The sequence below is a fragment of the Sphaerodactylus townsendi genome, linkage group LG02, assembly GCF_021028975.2.
Source record: "Sphaerodactylus townsendi isolate TG3544 linkage group LG02, MPM_Stown_v2.3, whole genome shotgun sequence".
Classification (NCBI taxonomy): domain Eukaryota; kingdom Metazoa; phylum Chordata; class Lepidosauria; order Squamata; family Sphaerodactylidae; genus Sphaerodactylus; species Sphaerodactylus townsendi.
The window spans coordinates 84729790-84747028 of record NC_059426.1 but is presented as its reverse complement, the minus strand read 5'-3'; the positions used below and the strand labels follow the sequence as shown (position 1 = coordinate 84747028).

The window sequence follows — 17239 nt, the reverse complement described above, 5'->3', positions numbered from 1 at the left end:
CTAGAATTTTTCCCATTACATGCTAGTTTTCTATAGCAAGAAATTTATGACATGGCAAGGCATTCAAAAAATAGCCTGTCACCTGTATATTTGTAATTTGAACAAACTGTTTAACAGCTTACTAACATTATATAAAAATTCAGTGATAGTAATGTGAACCTAAAAACATTAGGTAAAATCTGATGAGCAGTAAACTCGTCTTTGCCTATATGGAACAGAAACATCTTATTGCCCCATTTCTGCTGCAGTCTACCAAGACCCCTGTAATGTTAACCTGGAATTCATGTCCAGGAACTGTGCTGGGCATCATGTGGGAAACTGCAGAGTGAGGGGAGAATTGAAGAAAATCACCACCCTTCTGCCAGAGGAAAATGAGGGTTATGGAGAACCTATTACTTTTATCATATAAAAATCTATACTTTTATCCCACAAACCATCAAGTCTACTACTTCTTTATTGTACATAAAACAGAACATATAATAAATGTATTAAATAAAAAGAAAAGGGTTTTCCTCACTATTACTGCATTTTACACAGTCATTAGGATAAAACAGCATGTGAAACATTTTCCTGAAATTACACAACTGTCATCACAGTGTTTTCTTAAATTATTTAGATATAGTAGAATACCTCATTGGGGCCAAAATAATTTTATTCAGTAGATAAGAATGTAGTTTCTTGGCAACTTTTAAACCAGTCCACTCTACTGCTATCGATGTTACAAAACATAATACAATTCCAAGGCAGGAGAGAATGCTGAATACTCTTGAATAGGGGGAATGATTAAAAGCCTAAGACAAAAAGAAGGACAATGAAACCAAAACACATAATATTCCTGTCTGATTCAAAACTACAGAATTAATTATGCTGAGAGGAATCCTCATTTATCTTCTTACGTAGTCATAATACAATTTTACCCTTTCTTTCATTAAGATTTTGAAAAACTGAGATATATATTGCCAAATTAGCCAAGATTAGTTGATAAGAAGGAGGCATTGGTGGATTTACCTTGACATATGAAATTACAGTTAATCAAGCCATTTGGAGGTTATTGTTCCCATCTCAGTAATTTTACCTTAAGGGATATACCCATATTTATCTAACTATCAGTAGGTACAGCTTTTATTTTTCAAAACAGAATTACTATCAATTATTATAACTCAATAGCTGTCCAGAAGTAGTAACTTCAGTTGGATAAGATTATGAGCTGGTTCAGTCATGGCTTTAACTTTATATAACCTAGAAGAACAGGATTATGTAGTTCAAGACTATGTCCCCTGCCCTTTACCCTAGACATGATCACAGAATTTACTTCTTTTTAAATCTGAATTGGCACTTTTTCATTTTTCATTTTGCCATTTTAAAAAAAATTAGTGGAAGATGATCACAGCAATAATATGAGGTTGGAACACTGTCATGATGGAACTTGATAAATAGATTAATTTATACTTTCTGTATATAAGCTCTATCACATTGATACATGAAGCCCATGAATATTGTGCTGGCCCAGAATTGAAATATGTGTTTCTAAGAGGCACAGTCCTATCAGGTTTATGCATAACTCATCACATTAACAGTGCAGTCCTGGGAAGGGAGCAAAGGAGGCAGTGTGATCCCTGCACCAGCATAAATGCCAGTTATGCCAGTGCAAGGGGCATTTACACTAGTGCAGAGGCCCTTACATAAACACCAGGGAGCCGCACGGCTGCACAGTCTTCAGGCACCAATGATGACATGGTGCCAGTGCTCCTCTGACACAGGAATCTGCAGCAGCCTTGAAAGGAGTATTCCCAGGGGCAGAGCCAGCTTTTGTCAGCTTCCTGAGCCCTTTTGGCCCCAGGAATGCCCCCTTTTGCCAATGAGGACTTTCACCAGCAAAAAGATAGGTGCATCTCATTGAGTTGTATGGGAATTTTTCAGAGAGACCAAGGGAACTTCGCATTTTGTTTGGTGGCTGTGGTGCCACAATTTCCTTTGGAGGTGGCACAGCTGTGCCATGGCTATGGATAATATAGCACCAATATTACAAAACATAATGAACACCCTATTAAGTAAGGAGGGAATCCCAAAATCTTGGTTAAAAGCCTATATTATGCATATATTGAAGGAAGACTTGGAATGTTTGGAAACTGCATATATTTTTATGTTTCATAATTTGTTTGTATTCATTATTGTATAAAATATTGGTCCTAGAATATGGTGCTATGATATTCTAGACTTTTAAAAACAGATTAATTTCTGTGTTGTAAAAAGTACAGTGGAACCTCGGTTATCGCCAGTCATCCATCCGGTAATGCTTGGCAAAACCCGAAACCGTCGAAAACCGAAGCTACACTGTTTGCGCATGGAATGCTGCTTTTTATTTTTTGCATTAAATGATACTTGAAAATGAGACACAAAAGAGAGCCTCCCATTTTCTATAACATTAAAGTGAGAAAATCATTGTCTAAGGAAGCTTCTATTCCACCTATTCTTAATAAAAGTTTCAAAGAAGCTGGAATACACAGCAATATAATTCAGCTACCAATTTCCTGAAGCCTTTAACCTGGCAGGTAAGAATATTTTGTGGCGTATGTAAACTAGCAGGAAAATATTAGTTTGATATTAAAACCAAGAGAAATTGCCTTTTCAAGATTCAGAATCAGGTGAACACTGGAATCTTGGCTGCAGGAAAACGTTGGCCCCGCATGCCAGAACGGCACCTACTATCAGCTGTTGCTTTATACAAGGAAGGCAGAAGCCAACAGCCCCCATTTTGCCCAAGGCAGGTGGGAGTAGGTATTCTTCATGTTGTCCCAAAATGGTTGTTCTTTGCACAAGGTGGGTGAGCAGGACTGGTGGCCCCCATTTCAACATGCTCTTTTCTCCTTCCTTCATTTTAGGTTAGGGGAGGCCAGATGTTGTGTCTCAGTCCAATTCTGTTTAGACTTTCACATACCTCACAAACAGAGCAATTCAGTTTCTTTTCAGCTGTGGTGGAAATGGCATCAGCTGTCCACTGTGCTAGCCAAAAGTCAATAGATACCATAACTGTGTGTTTCAGGAGCTGTGAAAATGCCAGCAAAGGCAGTAGGAGAAACCCTGCAGAGCTAAGGTACTTCCCACATGCTTGCCAAGGCATCTTTGCTCTTTGGTGAAGGACAGAAGACAGGTGGTCGTCTTCCTCATCAGTTTCTGGTGTTTCATCTGTAAATTAACAGAAAAAATACCACTTATAGTACAAAATTTCTCAGTTTGCTCTTACTTATCTTTATGTACTGCTAATATTGTTTTACTTGTTATATGTAGAAGTTTCCAAGTATGTGTTAATATTGACTGAATGGATGATATCACAAGGAATCCTGGTATCAATCTAAAGAAATTAATTTTAAGATATGGATTTGGAAATGTCCCAGTGAGTTCAATGGATCTAACTTCTACATAGTTCTAGGTCCAAAAAGTTTTACAATCCACATTTACCAGTTTAGTGGCTCAAGAATTCTTATTATAAATTCTGTAGAGATTTTTCTCAGCAAAATAGTACAAGTCCTGTAGACTAGCCACTCATTATTAATACACAGTCTCTTATGTTGAAACAGTGTTTAATTATTCAACAGATGCTCAGATTTTCTCAGGAAGCTATAATTTATAGATGCATTGAGTAATCCAATATTTGCAGTTTAAAAGAAGTCACCTATGCAAGACTTTAATAGTCTTTCTCTATGAAATAAATACCTACACGAGCATGTAAATTCAATTACGCCTTCAAAGGTGCAGTTAAAATTAGTTTTTTCTGAAACAAATACTTTCTGTTAAGCTTCTTCTGGAGAGCAAAGTATACTGTTAGCTTGCATATACCTGGTCCAGCTACATCAGTATATCATATTTGCATGCCACCTATTTTCTAAGGGGTTAGCATGGTTCACATTTACCTGTCTCATTTTATCATAAAACAACTCTGTGAAATATAGTGAGCAATATTGCCTTGCTTAAAGTCAATGTTTGAGCAATATTGCCTTGTCAATATTGTCAATGTTTTTTTACCATATATGGAACAAGAAATGCCAGATGTTCAAGCTAGATTCAGAAAAGGAAGAATCACTAGAGATCATATTGTCAATTTACATTGGTTACTGGATCATATGAGAGAATTTCAGAAAAAAATCAGTTGTGTTTCATATAGTACAGGGAAGCTTTTGACTATATGGGTCATGAAAAACTATGGCTGGTTTTAAAGGAAATGGGTTGCCACAGCATTGGATTGTTTTGATGCGCAACCTGTACTCTGTACAAGACAGTAAATATGGAGAAACAAATGGTTTCCAGTTGGCAAAGGTGTCAGACAAGGATGCATTTCATCTCCCTGTCTCTTCAACCTGTGTGCAGATCATATCACAAGGAAATCTGGATTAGATTTAGATAAAGGTGGAGTGAAAATTGGGTGGGGGGGACATTAAGAATTTGAGACATGCCGTGATATTAAATTACTGGCAGAATACAGCAAAGACTTGAAACAACTACTGGTGAAAGCTAAAGGAAAAAGGACTACAGCTGAACATCAAGGAGACAAAAGTAATGACTACTGGAGGATTACTCAGTTTTTACTCAGGCAATTGAAATTGTGGAAGACTTTCTGTTTTTTGGCTGCATCATCAACCAAAAGGGAGAATACAACCAAAAAATCAGAAGGAGACTGAGACTAGAAAGGACACTCAAGAAGGAACTAAAAATGATTCTTAAGAGTGCCAATATGTCACTGGCAACCAGATCAAGTTTATTCCTGCCATAGTATTCTTTATTACTATGTATGGATGTGAACAAAGCTGACAGGAACAATGTAGATTCCTTTAAAATGTGGTACTGGAAGAAAGTGTTATGGATAACGTGGACTGCCACCCCCCTCCCGCCCACAAATAAATGGGCTCTAGATCAAGCAAAGCCTGAACTGTCCCTAGAAGCTAAAATGACTAAATTGAGGCTATTGTGCTTTGGTCTCATTGTAAGACAAGAGTCACTAAAAAAGACAATAATGCTTGGAACTTAACACACACAGTATAAAAATAGGTTTCCATGTTGCTTGAGTTTAATGTCTTCTGGTACACTCTGTAATTGTGGCAACCAGAAGTACTATATATCAGCATATTAGTTTGGATTATTTACAGTGGTGGGATTCAGCAGGTTCGAACCAGTTCAGTACAACCGGTAGCTAACCAGTTGTAATCCCACCATTCGCAAGGGGGGAAGGCTGCGGCACCAGGCCAGCTCCTGGCCTGGCCTGCCACTGCAGCACTTGGCCCCATCCCCCCAGCCTTTGTTTAGGCTGCCTCCTGCACTTATCAGGCCCTGGGGAGGGCAGGAGGTGGCCTGAACGAAGGCGGGGGGGGGGAGGTGCATGCAGCGCTTGGCTGAACCCCGTCCCCCGTTCCCTGGCCTTTGTCCAGGCTGGCTCCTGCCCTCCCCAGGGAAAGATACCAGTTGTTAAAGGTGTTAAGCAGGGATGTGTATTGGCTCCAGTCCTGTTTAATGTATTTATTAATGGTTTGGTATGTGTATTGCCAAATGTCATCTCACATAGACCAGTTCTTGCAAACATACCACTTCTACTTTATGCTGGTGATGTGATACTGATCTCTAGGTCTCAAATGGGTCTCAAAGTTTTTTTCCCCAATGTATTTAAGACTTCTAGATGGCTTATTAATGGGATTAAGGTTGACCACTCCAAATCTTTTAAATACTTAGGCCCAACTTTTCATCATAAAGCCACTTGGGCCAGGCATAGAGACATTGCCATTAAAGGAAGTTATCACACTGTGTCAGCGGTGATAAAAAAATTCATACTAAGGGAAGAGGATATATCCCAGCGACTCTAAAGATTTTCAATTCTAAGGTAGTTCAGTAACTTCTCTATGGAGTTCCTTTATGGATAGTTGCATGGAACAATGCCATTGAACAAATACAATCTGGCTTCCTCTATAAAATTCTCAGGTTACCACACTCTGCATCATATGTTGTACTATGCTTAGAAACTGGCCAGAACCTACTTGAAAGTAGAACATGGCTGAATACATTCAAGTATTGGATCAATTTATGTTTCAACTGATTAGCATAGCTTTATACATACTGCGCTCCCAGACCTATTTGCATCTGAATGGTATCAACTACTCAAATCAAAAATTTGCTCTCTAGGTTTATTATTTTAAGATCTCTGTATGTTGTCACCAAACGAGATATTCCGAACCTCAAAAAGCAGACTTATAAAGCAGGAATACCATCTCTTATTGGGGCAAGCAAATAAATCATTCTCTTGGAATAATACTTGAACAGGGGCACATAGCCAAATATCTTGAACTATTAACTGAACCCCAATATAGATGGATTATTATAAGGGCCAGATGCAATACTTTCCCATCTGCCATTACGAAGGGTCGCTATTTATCTATCCATCTCCAGGATTGGGGTTGTCCACATTGCAAAAATCAAATGGAGACTTTTGCTCACATTATACTCGACTATCTGAGATATGTGGGTATCAAGAATCTCTCTCCTTGGCTGGCCCTAGACAAATATGTAAGAGACTCTGACAATTTTGTTGTGGGGTTTCTGTTAAATAATACAGATGTCATGCTCTTAGAAAAAGTAGCAAAATTTCTCTTACAAGTGATGGAACAGATGTGAGCCTGGCTAGTGCCTAGACAGAAAACCCACTGAAGGATTTCATACACTTCATTCTGAGGTCTCCACAAGAAGAATAGGTTATAAACAAAGTATAAAGTCAACATTCTCGCATGCAAAATAGGATGTTATCAGAAAAGCAAATCAGTCATATAATTTAAATCCCATCCATAATATGAATCATTTTGCAATCATACTCCGTGACTGCTATGCCATACTTTTTGTCATGGGATCTCTAAAATGTTGAGGTTCTGAAGCATTGAATTGAATCAGAATAGTACTTTTTGTGAGCACCAGTTCACCTTCATCTTCATCATCTTGGAGTAGAGTCTCTTGAGAATGCATTGTCCTTTGGAGATTCTTATCAAATACAGTTTTTTGTTCAATTAAGGTTTCCTAAAAGCAAGACAATTAAATGGCTGATGAAAAAATTCTGTCCCAGATTAATTTGTTATCAGAGATGAAACAATCCTATGAAGGAGTAAACCTCCGTTAATAGATGTGACTAGGATTGCTTTCTAAGTGATCCAACTGCATTTAACAGACAAGAATTATGAATTTTCTAGTTATGCATGCATCTATGGCTCTTGGAATATGAGATCAAGCCATCACTGGAGACTTGTACAAAATAATGTCATCAAGACCATGGGATTAAGGGATTGGTAGCAGTATGTGGATTTGACGTATCACTGGTCTTGTATCATTTATGTTGAAAAGAACCAAGAGATGTAACATCTAAATATTATAAAGGGAGTTGGAGAATTCTCACATGGAGGAGAATAGTCTGAGAAGGAATTTGTTTCTATGGCTACTACATCTTTAAAACCAAATTAATAGTAGAGCTACCATTTTGTCTACATTAGTCATTAATGATTAGATTTGCAATACCTAAATGTAAAAGACATTGGATACTTTTTAAAAGTAAGACCAAATTAAAACTTTCCTAACTAATGACTGGCTGATTAAAGGCCCAACAGGCAAGCTTCTAGTCCATCTTTTTCTGTATGCTTTAATTTATTGAGATTCATTGATATGGTATCATAGAGCTAAACTAGATGATACCATGTCCCCAAATTCACCATGGGGACATGGCACCATTTTAGACCCTTTTGTAGTATTAAAAATGCCATGAGCCCCAATCCTGTTGGAGTTTGCAGTGTGTGGGGGAGGGGCAGGGGAGGGAGGTTGAGAGGCTCCTGTCTCCCTTCAATGCTGTTCTGAAGAACCAAAATAGCTGTACATATGCAACAAACTCTTACTATGAATAGCTTACTTTCATCAGGTTGTATTAACAACTCCACTTAGCTACTGACAGAAAAAACTTTCCATTGATATAGACAATTTCTTCTGCAAAAAGTTGCTAAATGTAATCCATAATTTTTGTGCAAGAACTTTTTGTGGACAGTAAATTTAAATTCTACATCGCAGGATAAAACATTTTCTTACTATATGGCCCTTTCCGCACTGCGGAAAGGGCGCCTCTGCACCGGCAGGAATTCTGCCGGTGGAGGGGTGGGGGCCGTTCGCACGGGAGCGTGCGAGCAGCCCCCTCAGAGGCCGGCGCGGGACTCCTAAGACCCGCCCAAGCTTCCCTCCGACCTCCAGGGGTCGGAGGACAGCGAGGGAGGGTCTCAGCAGTCCAGTAGAGCGACGAAGGTGATGAGGTGAATGGGAGAGGGACGGGGAAAACAGCGTCTTCCCGGCGGTGCCGTTCGCACTGTGCCGGCGGGAACGCGCTGTTTTCCAAAAACCTCCCTCCAGGAGGGAGGTTTTTGGAGGCGGGCTAATGCCGCCCTGGGGGTGGTGGAGGGGAGCCAGGTCGGCACTGCTGCGTTTTAGCAGAGCCGCCTGTGCGAACGGCTCCCTGGGGACGGCGTTTTTGCCATCCTCAGGGCGCCGTAAATGGCCCGTGCGGAAAGGGCCTATGAATGAAATAGTACTCCTTAGTATTTTTAAACTGTAATTGACACATCACATATAAAACCACTATTTTACGGCACCAGGAAAGAAAAACAAAACAGACCTTCTCTAGTTCTTGGTCCTGTCGATTCATTAGCGTTTTCCAATGTTCAAATAGCTCAGATTCTGATTTCTGAATATCCTTGAGGGTACCCTCTCTTTGAATGGTACCATCCTTCATTGCAATAATCTGGAACATTTTAAATTAAAAAGTTGTCAAAAAGTCTGTTCTTCTATTTTAATAGTTTAATTCTATTTTTATTATGGCCCTAAGGTCATTTTTATTTTAATAGAACTTTCAGATGAACTTTATTTATAGGTAGTAACATGATCTAGCTAACTGGGCTATACAGAAAATGGCTAATAATTGAAAGAATACAATTCACCATCTTTATAAGTAATTTATTTCCATGACTTTGAATAAATTAAAACATAAATTATATAACATATAAATTAACACAGAAGCATAACCTATTACTGTTCTGCCAAGGCAATTTTGTGGATAAGTTATTGTATAGGTTGTGTTGATCATACAAAGTAATAAAAAAAAATCTCTATTCAAAAGTAATTCATCAAAATCTATAGCCTGCTATTTATGGCAGCTATCAATTATCTACAAAAATAAACCTTCAAACTGCTTTATAGGATTTTATTTATTTATGGTATTTGCATAGTACTTTCACTATCAATCATAAAGTCTTACTTGCTTTCTGATTTTGCGCTCTTTTACCCCTCCCAGTACTCTTTCATCTTCCCTCCTGTTGATTGTACTGTAAGCCTCTACTTTCCTCTTCTAATAGCTGAGCACAAAACTGAGGGTTGGTATTTACATTTGATAGCAACATTATTTATTTATTTATTTTATCAAATTAAAGTTGTCAACTCTACATTGGAAAAAAAAATTGGGGGGGGGGAGCAATTGTGGAGCCTGGGGAGAATAGAATTTGGGAAAGGGAAGAAGTTCATAGAGGTCCGTCCCACATAACACAAAAAAAGATTTCTGGGGGACATCTTAAGAAGAGATGACTTCTTAATTTTACTCCACACACCCAAAAATAAGATGTTTGGGGGATGTCTTAAAAAGAGATGGCTTCTGCTTTCCAGACAGCAAAGACATCATAGGAGAAAAGAGCCTGGAAACCACACAACACCCCTGGAAAAGAGACTGTTTCCCACTCAAATCAGTCCACAGTGGGCAGGTCTACTCAATGCTTTTCAATGGACGGAAGACCAGTCTTCTGAGCAGCTAAGATTTTTAGATACATGTCTGTGTAGCTATGAAGATAGCTCATTGACAATTTAAGGAAAACTATATTGCTGGAATTGGCAGGATGAGCTGAGTACAACTATGTACTCTTTGGGCAGAAAAGGTGCCCAGGAGCAGAGCAAATGTTCTGGGGCAGCCTTCACCAAATGGAGGTAGGGTGAATCCCTTCTGCAGCACACAAAATGTCAGACATAAGCAAAGGGTGAAACTAACCAGAGAGCAAAATGGTCAGGCAGGAAAAATAAAATGCTTCTGAGTTCCTGTGCTCTGCACAGCCAGACAGAAGGTATCTTGCAGGTGGCTTAAAGAAAAAATGTATACTTTGAAGTGTTTTCAAAATAGATGCTTTGACTTTAAATAAGGCATCCTGAAGACGTCTTGGGAAAACTGCTATGCAGAGCGCCTTCCCAAGTCACCTTTTTTTGCATGTTCAGGACAATTTATTTTTGCTGTGCAAAATGGACCAGACTACTCTCCAAATACCATGGAGTCTACTCTCCAAAACTGCAATTTCTTTCAAAGTAACTGTATTCTGGAGATCAGTTCCCCACCTGAAGGTTGGCAGCCTTGACTGGCATGTATATTTTGCTCTTTAAACTTGAGTATCTTTTTTTTAAAACTCAGGTTCAATGAGTAAAGCATATAACATGCTGAGATTATACTAGTGTCTTCAAAGTAGTTACTAAAGCCTATGACAATACAAAGTCTCAAAAATAAATGTGCCAAGATGGTAAAGCTAGCACCACAGGCAGATAGGAACAATATATCCTTAGTCTTACTGATTTCAGTACAAGTTCGGGATGATTAATTTGCTCCCAGTGAAAATCAATGTGATTACCTTTTATTGAATCATACCCATAAACAGATATAAATGTTTAAAAGCATGATGTGAACATTAACAACCTGCTTTCTGTTTCTTTACTAAAATAAAAATAGGTTAATTACCCAGTCAGCATGTGGCAGATATTGTAGCTTGTGGGTGACCAAAACAATAGTTTTCTTGTCATTTCTTAGCATGTTCAGGATTCCTTCTTGCATGAGATGATCACTCAGGTGGATATCCAATGCAGAAAATGGATCATCCTAATCAAGGGGAAAGTTGTGTGATATATATTTGTACGGGGGGGTTGACATAAGTTAATAGGAAAATACCATTTTCAGGGTATCATAGATAGCAGTAAGTCATCAAGAAGTGAAACATTTTCTATTAAAAATTATTTTCCCTAATGATCTTTATTAGCATTAGCCTGGATTTTCTTATTAAGAAAAAAGAAGGTGCCATGGTTCAGTGGTAAAGTATTTCCTTTATATTCAAAAGGCCCCAGTTTCAATCCCTGATATCTCCATTTGAAAGGGTGATGTGAAAGCTCTCTGCCTGAGGTTCTGGAGAACCACTGCATGTTTGAGCAGATAGCAATGACTTTGATAAATGAATGATTTTCCGCCTCACCACATCACGAACTCTGAGGTAATGCCTCTTGAGTGCTGAGTGCTGCCTCTGACATGCATGCCATAGGTTCGCCACCAGGGATATAGGTTGTCATAACTTAGCTATGATGACACCATTTTACACACCCCACCCGTATTCTGCAATTATATATTTACATTAAATGCAAAAAATGTAATTTTGCATATTTACTTGACTATTGTCCTAAAATTCTCCTGTGATTTGATTAACTGATTTATACATTTTATAGCTTGCAGTAAGTTGAGTTTTACTGGTAAAACAATAACGCTCATGAGTATCTTGATGTCCTGTCCACTGTACCCGGCCTGTTGAACGTTGTTATTATTACTGAATAATGTCAAAGGACCTGACTCACACATTATCATTGTGGCATGGGAGCTACTTCAATATGCCCTAGCAGTAATGGAGTTATGGTGGTTGACTTCCTCACACGGTCAGCTCTACTCCAAAATCTTAATGCACCTTCAAGACTAGAGGTGTTGGATTTGAGAGATCCCACCATAATGAGCAAAAGAGGTGGCACACAATCACAAGGTAGTAAAGGACAAAATTGTACCACAAGGCTACAGCTTAATGCTGACAAAATAAGGACTTTGTGAGAAGGAGTCAAGCTAGCAGAGCACAGTCCCTTTTGATTATTGCACTTCATTCTGACAAGTTGTGTTTCTTAGTACCATTCAGTTTGATGAGCCTTGAAGTTTCATTACTACTTTGGCATTGAGTCTAGATTTCCGGCCTTTTGTTCTTGTATGGCTGGCTGATTTGTTACATACTTGTAAACTTGTGTACATTTCCATTTAAGTTTGTAATTAAATATATAAGTAAAAAGTCTGTTGTTATTGCACTCCAGTTAGAGGCTTTATTTTGTCAGCATTAAGCTATAGCCTTGTGGTACAATTTTGTCCTTTATTACCTTGGACTTGAGAGATCAGCATTTGGATTTCTAGACCAGACATATTTAATTTTCTTTAAAAGTAGAATAGCAGTTTGGATTTATACCCTCCTTTTCTATCCTGTAAGAAGCCCCAAAGTGGCTAACAAACTCTTTCCCTTCCTCTGCCTACAACAGGCACCCTGTAAGGTAAGCAGGCTGAGAGTGTTCTGAGAGAATTGGGACTAGTCCAAAGTTACCCAGCAGGCTTCATGTGTAGGAGTGGGAAAACAAATCAAGTCCACTAGATAAGAGTCTAGAGTTCATGCAGGAATATGGAATCAAACCCAGTACTCCAGATTAGAGTCCATAGCTCTTAACCACTACACCACACTTTATTAGATAAAAAGGAATTAGTATGGGCCCAAACTTTGGTGTATCTGTGTGTGGTGGTGGTGAAGTCTCTTTCCATGCTGCTTCTCCAAGCATCAGAATACCAAGTTGCTATTAGCCCTTCTAGGGAAAAATCAGCCTTGCAAAAATTCTTTATTTGGGACACATTGATAAATATTGACTCTAATAAACTGTTTGTTAACAATTATAGGAAACAAACTAATAGGAATTCCTATTTGCATTTCCAATCCCATCATCTTTACCACCTTAAAGGTAATTTACCCTTGGTTTTATTTTTAACAGCCAAAAGGAGCTGTACTCAAGCTAAAGATTACAAAAAGATGCTTGAATTGTGGAAGTAAGATTACTAAATAAGAATTTTTCTTAGCGTATTATCAAGGAAGCATATGAGAGAGCTGACTCTACTGAAAGAATGTCCTTATTACAGAAGAATGTCAAATTCCCAATAGAATTTCTTGTGGCTTTTCATTTTCACATTTAAGCCAGCAGATTAATCTTATTATTTTCAGATGCTATTTCTAGCAGACATCCCTGGATGTCAAGATTTACCTTTGTTAGAATTCAAATGTTCAAAAAGTATTGGACATATGGTGATTAGATCTGATTTCAGACCTAGGAAAATAGCAATTCTGATAGTGAAAGGTAATTTTAAATGTGGTAGTTATAATGCCTGCAGATTGATTCTTGTTCCTCCTTAGTCAGCTTCTTTAAAAATGATGTCTGGATTGTTTCTGAGTACACAGCAAACATAATACGACCAAATGTGGATGACCTGAAGCTGCACTTCCTCAGCTCTCATCCCTTAGCTTCCATCTTGTACCTGAGATTTACTGATGACATTTTCCTCATTTGGACACATAGGAAAAAAGCACTGGTGAAATTTCACCAGCCTCCGTCCCATGATCAACCTGACCATGAAACAATCCACACAACAAATATACTTTCTAGACACTAATGTACACAATAATAGAAGCAAAAAGCCCCCTTTAATAGAAGCATAAGGACTATTTTATACTGGAAAGTTATTGATAACCAAACTTATCTACATACTACCAACCATCATCCTAAATACACCAAATAATCCATTGACTACAGCCAATCTCTATACCACAGCCACATCTGTTCTGATCCAAGGCCAGATTAAGACCTTTAGAGGTGAGAAGTGCTGAAAAGATTGTGGTACCCCCAAATACTGTATATGTAATTCAAAATAAAAAACAATAGTAAAGCGCAAAATATATTCTAATGAATAAATATCATTACTTGTATAAAACAAAATATATATTCTTCTATTGCTTTGTTGCCTTGAATATACATAGCATTTTAACTTACATGGATCAAAGATGTAAGATTGCTGAACTTGAGTTCATTTACAAGTTTACAATGGACATCCCAGGGCTAAGTAGGGACACAGGATTCTTATTTAGGACATATGCTAATATTCTGCCCCTAAACATTTTCCCTCTGTTCTAATCAAGTTCTAATCAAGTTCTTCTCTATGGTGCTACTGGACGTGAATCTGTGTGTGATTGTGTGTTTGAGGGATGTTGACATTTTCCTGGAAGTTTTAATTTTTTTAAAAAATTAATGCTATTTTCAGAGCTTCTGAATAACTGTTTGAAGGCAACTCTAATTTTTATTAGTACATTATGGAAATGAAATGTTACAACATTGATCCTTATCCCTTCACAAACATAGAAGTGTCAGTGAAATATCTTCTTCTACAGACCTTTATATGGACCTTATGAAAATTCTGCTGTAGGAAGGCTGTAAGCCTTAATTACAACAGTGTGCATTAGTCATGCAAGCAGAATGAATTTGTATTCAGATTTGCAGATGTCTCAATGAAGTTTTGAAATTAGATTGCTTGCACTGTTTTATTAATGAATAAAGAAGAATGACTGTTTCCTTTTAACAATCCTGGAATTTTTATGAACAGATTAATAAACATTTTCAATCTGATCCAACAATTTGTTGTTCAGCAAGTACACAAAGCTGCCCTACCAGGTTCGTTTCAATGAAATTGGCTATGAAAGGACACACAGAAGAAACAGTTCTCACAAGTAAAATAAAAACATCCACATGTAAAACAGGTCATTTGGCACTGTAGATCAAAGTATTTATTTTCAAACTCGCTGATCATTCCTGAGCATTTTTTTCTTCTTGTTTCCTTGCTATCATTTAATGTCTCTTTCTCCATCATTACTTTTGGAATAATTATAATGATTTTTGTTCTTTGCCTAGCAGTGGATTTTGGAAAGTGAAGATACATAAAATGAGAACTGTGTTGGGGGATGGCTATATAGTGTCAGCAGAGCAGAATTTCACAAGCCCCATAAGATTTTCAAAGCAAGAGAAGGACAGGTTTGCCATTAAGTGCGTCTGCATCACAGCCTTTATGATTTCCTTTATGATTCACTACCCAAATACTGACAAGATCAGGCTAGCCTGGGCTGAGGAGCAGCAGTGGTGTAGTGGTTAAGAGCAAGTGTACTCTAATCTGGATGAACCAGGTTTGATTCCCTGCTCTGCCGCCTGAGCTGTGGAGGCTTATCTGGGGAATTCAGATTAGCCTGTACACTTTAAGACACACCAGCTGGATGACCTTGGGCTAATCACAGTTCTTCTGAGCTCTCTCAGCCCCACCTGCCTCACAGGGTGTTTGTTGTGAGGGGGGAAGGGCAAGGAGATTGTAAGCCCCTTTGAGTCTCCCACAGGAGAGAAAGGGGGATATAAATCCAAACTCTCCTCCTCCTCCTCCAGGTCAGGCAGGGTGCGGACTTAAGGTGTGGTCAACTTACCAGGAACACAACATTTGTTTGTTGGTAAAGGGCTCTTGCCACACTGATCCTCTGGCGCTGACCTCCAGAAAGATTAATGCCCTAGATAAAATACAGAACAATTCAATTGTAGAAACAAAATATGTAATTTTGAAAAAACTTATACAGCATATACTGCTTTAATAAACCTTCATCTGGTGTACAAAAATCAAAAGCAATGGGTCCACGAGACAAAAAGTACCAAAAATTCAGGCATTAATTTTTATTTTCAAGGTTGTTTTTCATTCTCTTTTTTTCCTGATCATGGTAGATCCTTTCCACACAGCAGAAAAAAAAAACATCCTGCAGATGTTTTAAAAAGATCCATTTTGGCATCTTGTGTTCCCACAGTGTGAAGAGCACAAGAATTGCCAGCCAAAATGGATCTTTCCCCCAAATGCTAACCAATGGAACTCTGGTCAATTTCAGAGTAGTGCCCACCATTCTGTGTGCTGCTGGACAGATTCTTCGTGCCTCTGCCATTTGGTGAAGGTTTTCCATGCAGGTTTCCTCTGTTTGCAGCTCATTTTCATGTGATTTCCATGTAAAAAGCAGCCAAATAAAGTTGTTTTGCCTAGCGATCTCATGCATATGTTGTTTTCCCTTTTTTGTTTTGAAGGGTATGTCTGAGAAGCTACAATGACACAAATATGTGCATATTGCAGCTTCTGAAATCATGACATCATAGCTTCACAGACATACCCCTCAAAACAAAAAAAAAGAAAAAATGACACGTGGGCAGCAAAACATTACGCAAAACAAATTTTGTTTATCTACTTTTTATATAGAAATCGTGTGTGGATGAGCTACAAGCAGAGGAAACCCATGTGGAATCTTCACGAAGAATCTGCTGCAGCACACAAAATGGTGGGTACAAACAGTAAAAAAGAAAAAAACCGTAAAACCAGCAAAAGAAATGAAGAGTTTTATGCCTGATTTTGTTTGCTTAGCAGGCAGGAAATATCTTCAACCCAGGTTAGAGGGCGGAGACCACTAGTTTAGCGATTTTTGAAAAATTCGGGTTGAGAGAAAACATTCTGAAGCCGTTTTGGGGAAGAGAGCTATGAAATTAGGTGTTTTAAAATTATCATAATTAATATGAAAACCAAACAAATTTCCCATATAAATGGTTCATGATGCAAAAACAAACCAACCAACATGATTTTCTATTGTTTCTATCATATTGTTTTGGATTCTTTTGTTATTGTAGCCTCTTGGCTGTATTGGTTTCTCTTTTACAAAGTAGAAAACTTTTTTCTTGTTAGGACATACAAGTTCTGGACTTTGTTGGTTGACTGCAGTAGTGATTAGAATTACATACATGTGTAAGGTATTCCAGTCATGGAAGATATGGGGTGGGACTTTGTGTCTTTCTCTCCTCCTAATGCCTGCTCTATGGTGCCAATTTTTTTTACAGTCTGCACTCCTCTGCTTGCTTACTGCTCTCTGAACTTTAAGGTTGACATTGAAATTGAAACTGTTCAAGACTTTTTATTCCATTGCCTCCATCATCAACTGAAAGGAATACTGCAGATGAAGATTGAGAACAGCAGCCATGAAAGAGCTAGTAGAGATTCTTAAGTGTAAGGATGTTTCATGGGCAACTAAGATGAAAATAATTCATACCATAGTATTCTCCACTACAATGTACAGGTGTGAAAGTTGGACAATGAAGAAAGCTAACAGGAAGAAAGTTGATTTATTTGAAATGAGTTGGAAGAGAGTTTTACAGATATTGTGGATCACCAAAAAGCATGTTCTAGATCAAATAAAGTCTGAACACACATGCA

The 17239-nt window shown here is 38.2% G+C and overlaps 1 protein-coding gene across 1 annotated transcript in view; it reads right to left on the bottom strand.

Annotated features, from left to right (window-relative positions):
* ABCC8 (ATP binding cassette subfamily C member 8) overlaps positions 1 to 17239 on the bottom strand; it is a 93320-nt gene that overhangs the window by 18986 nt on the left and 57095 nt on the right. Inside the window, 6 exon segments of the mRNA XM_048485350.1 lie at positions 631 to 791; positions 2939 to 3186; positions 6954 to 7047; positions 8675 to 8800; positions 10823 to 10960; positions 15432 to 15512. Of these exon segments, the coding sequence (XP_048341307.1) occupies positions 631 to 791; positions 2939 to 3186; positions 6954 to 7047; positions 8675 to 8800; positions 10823 to 10960; positions 15432 to 15512 (848 nt within the window).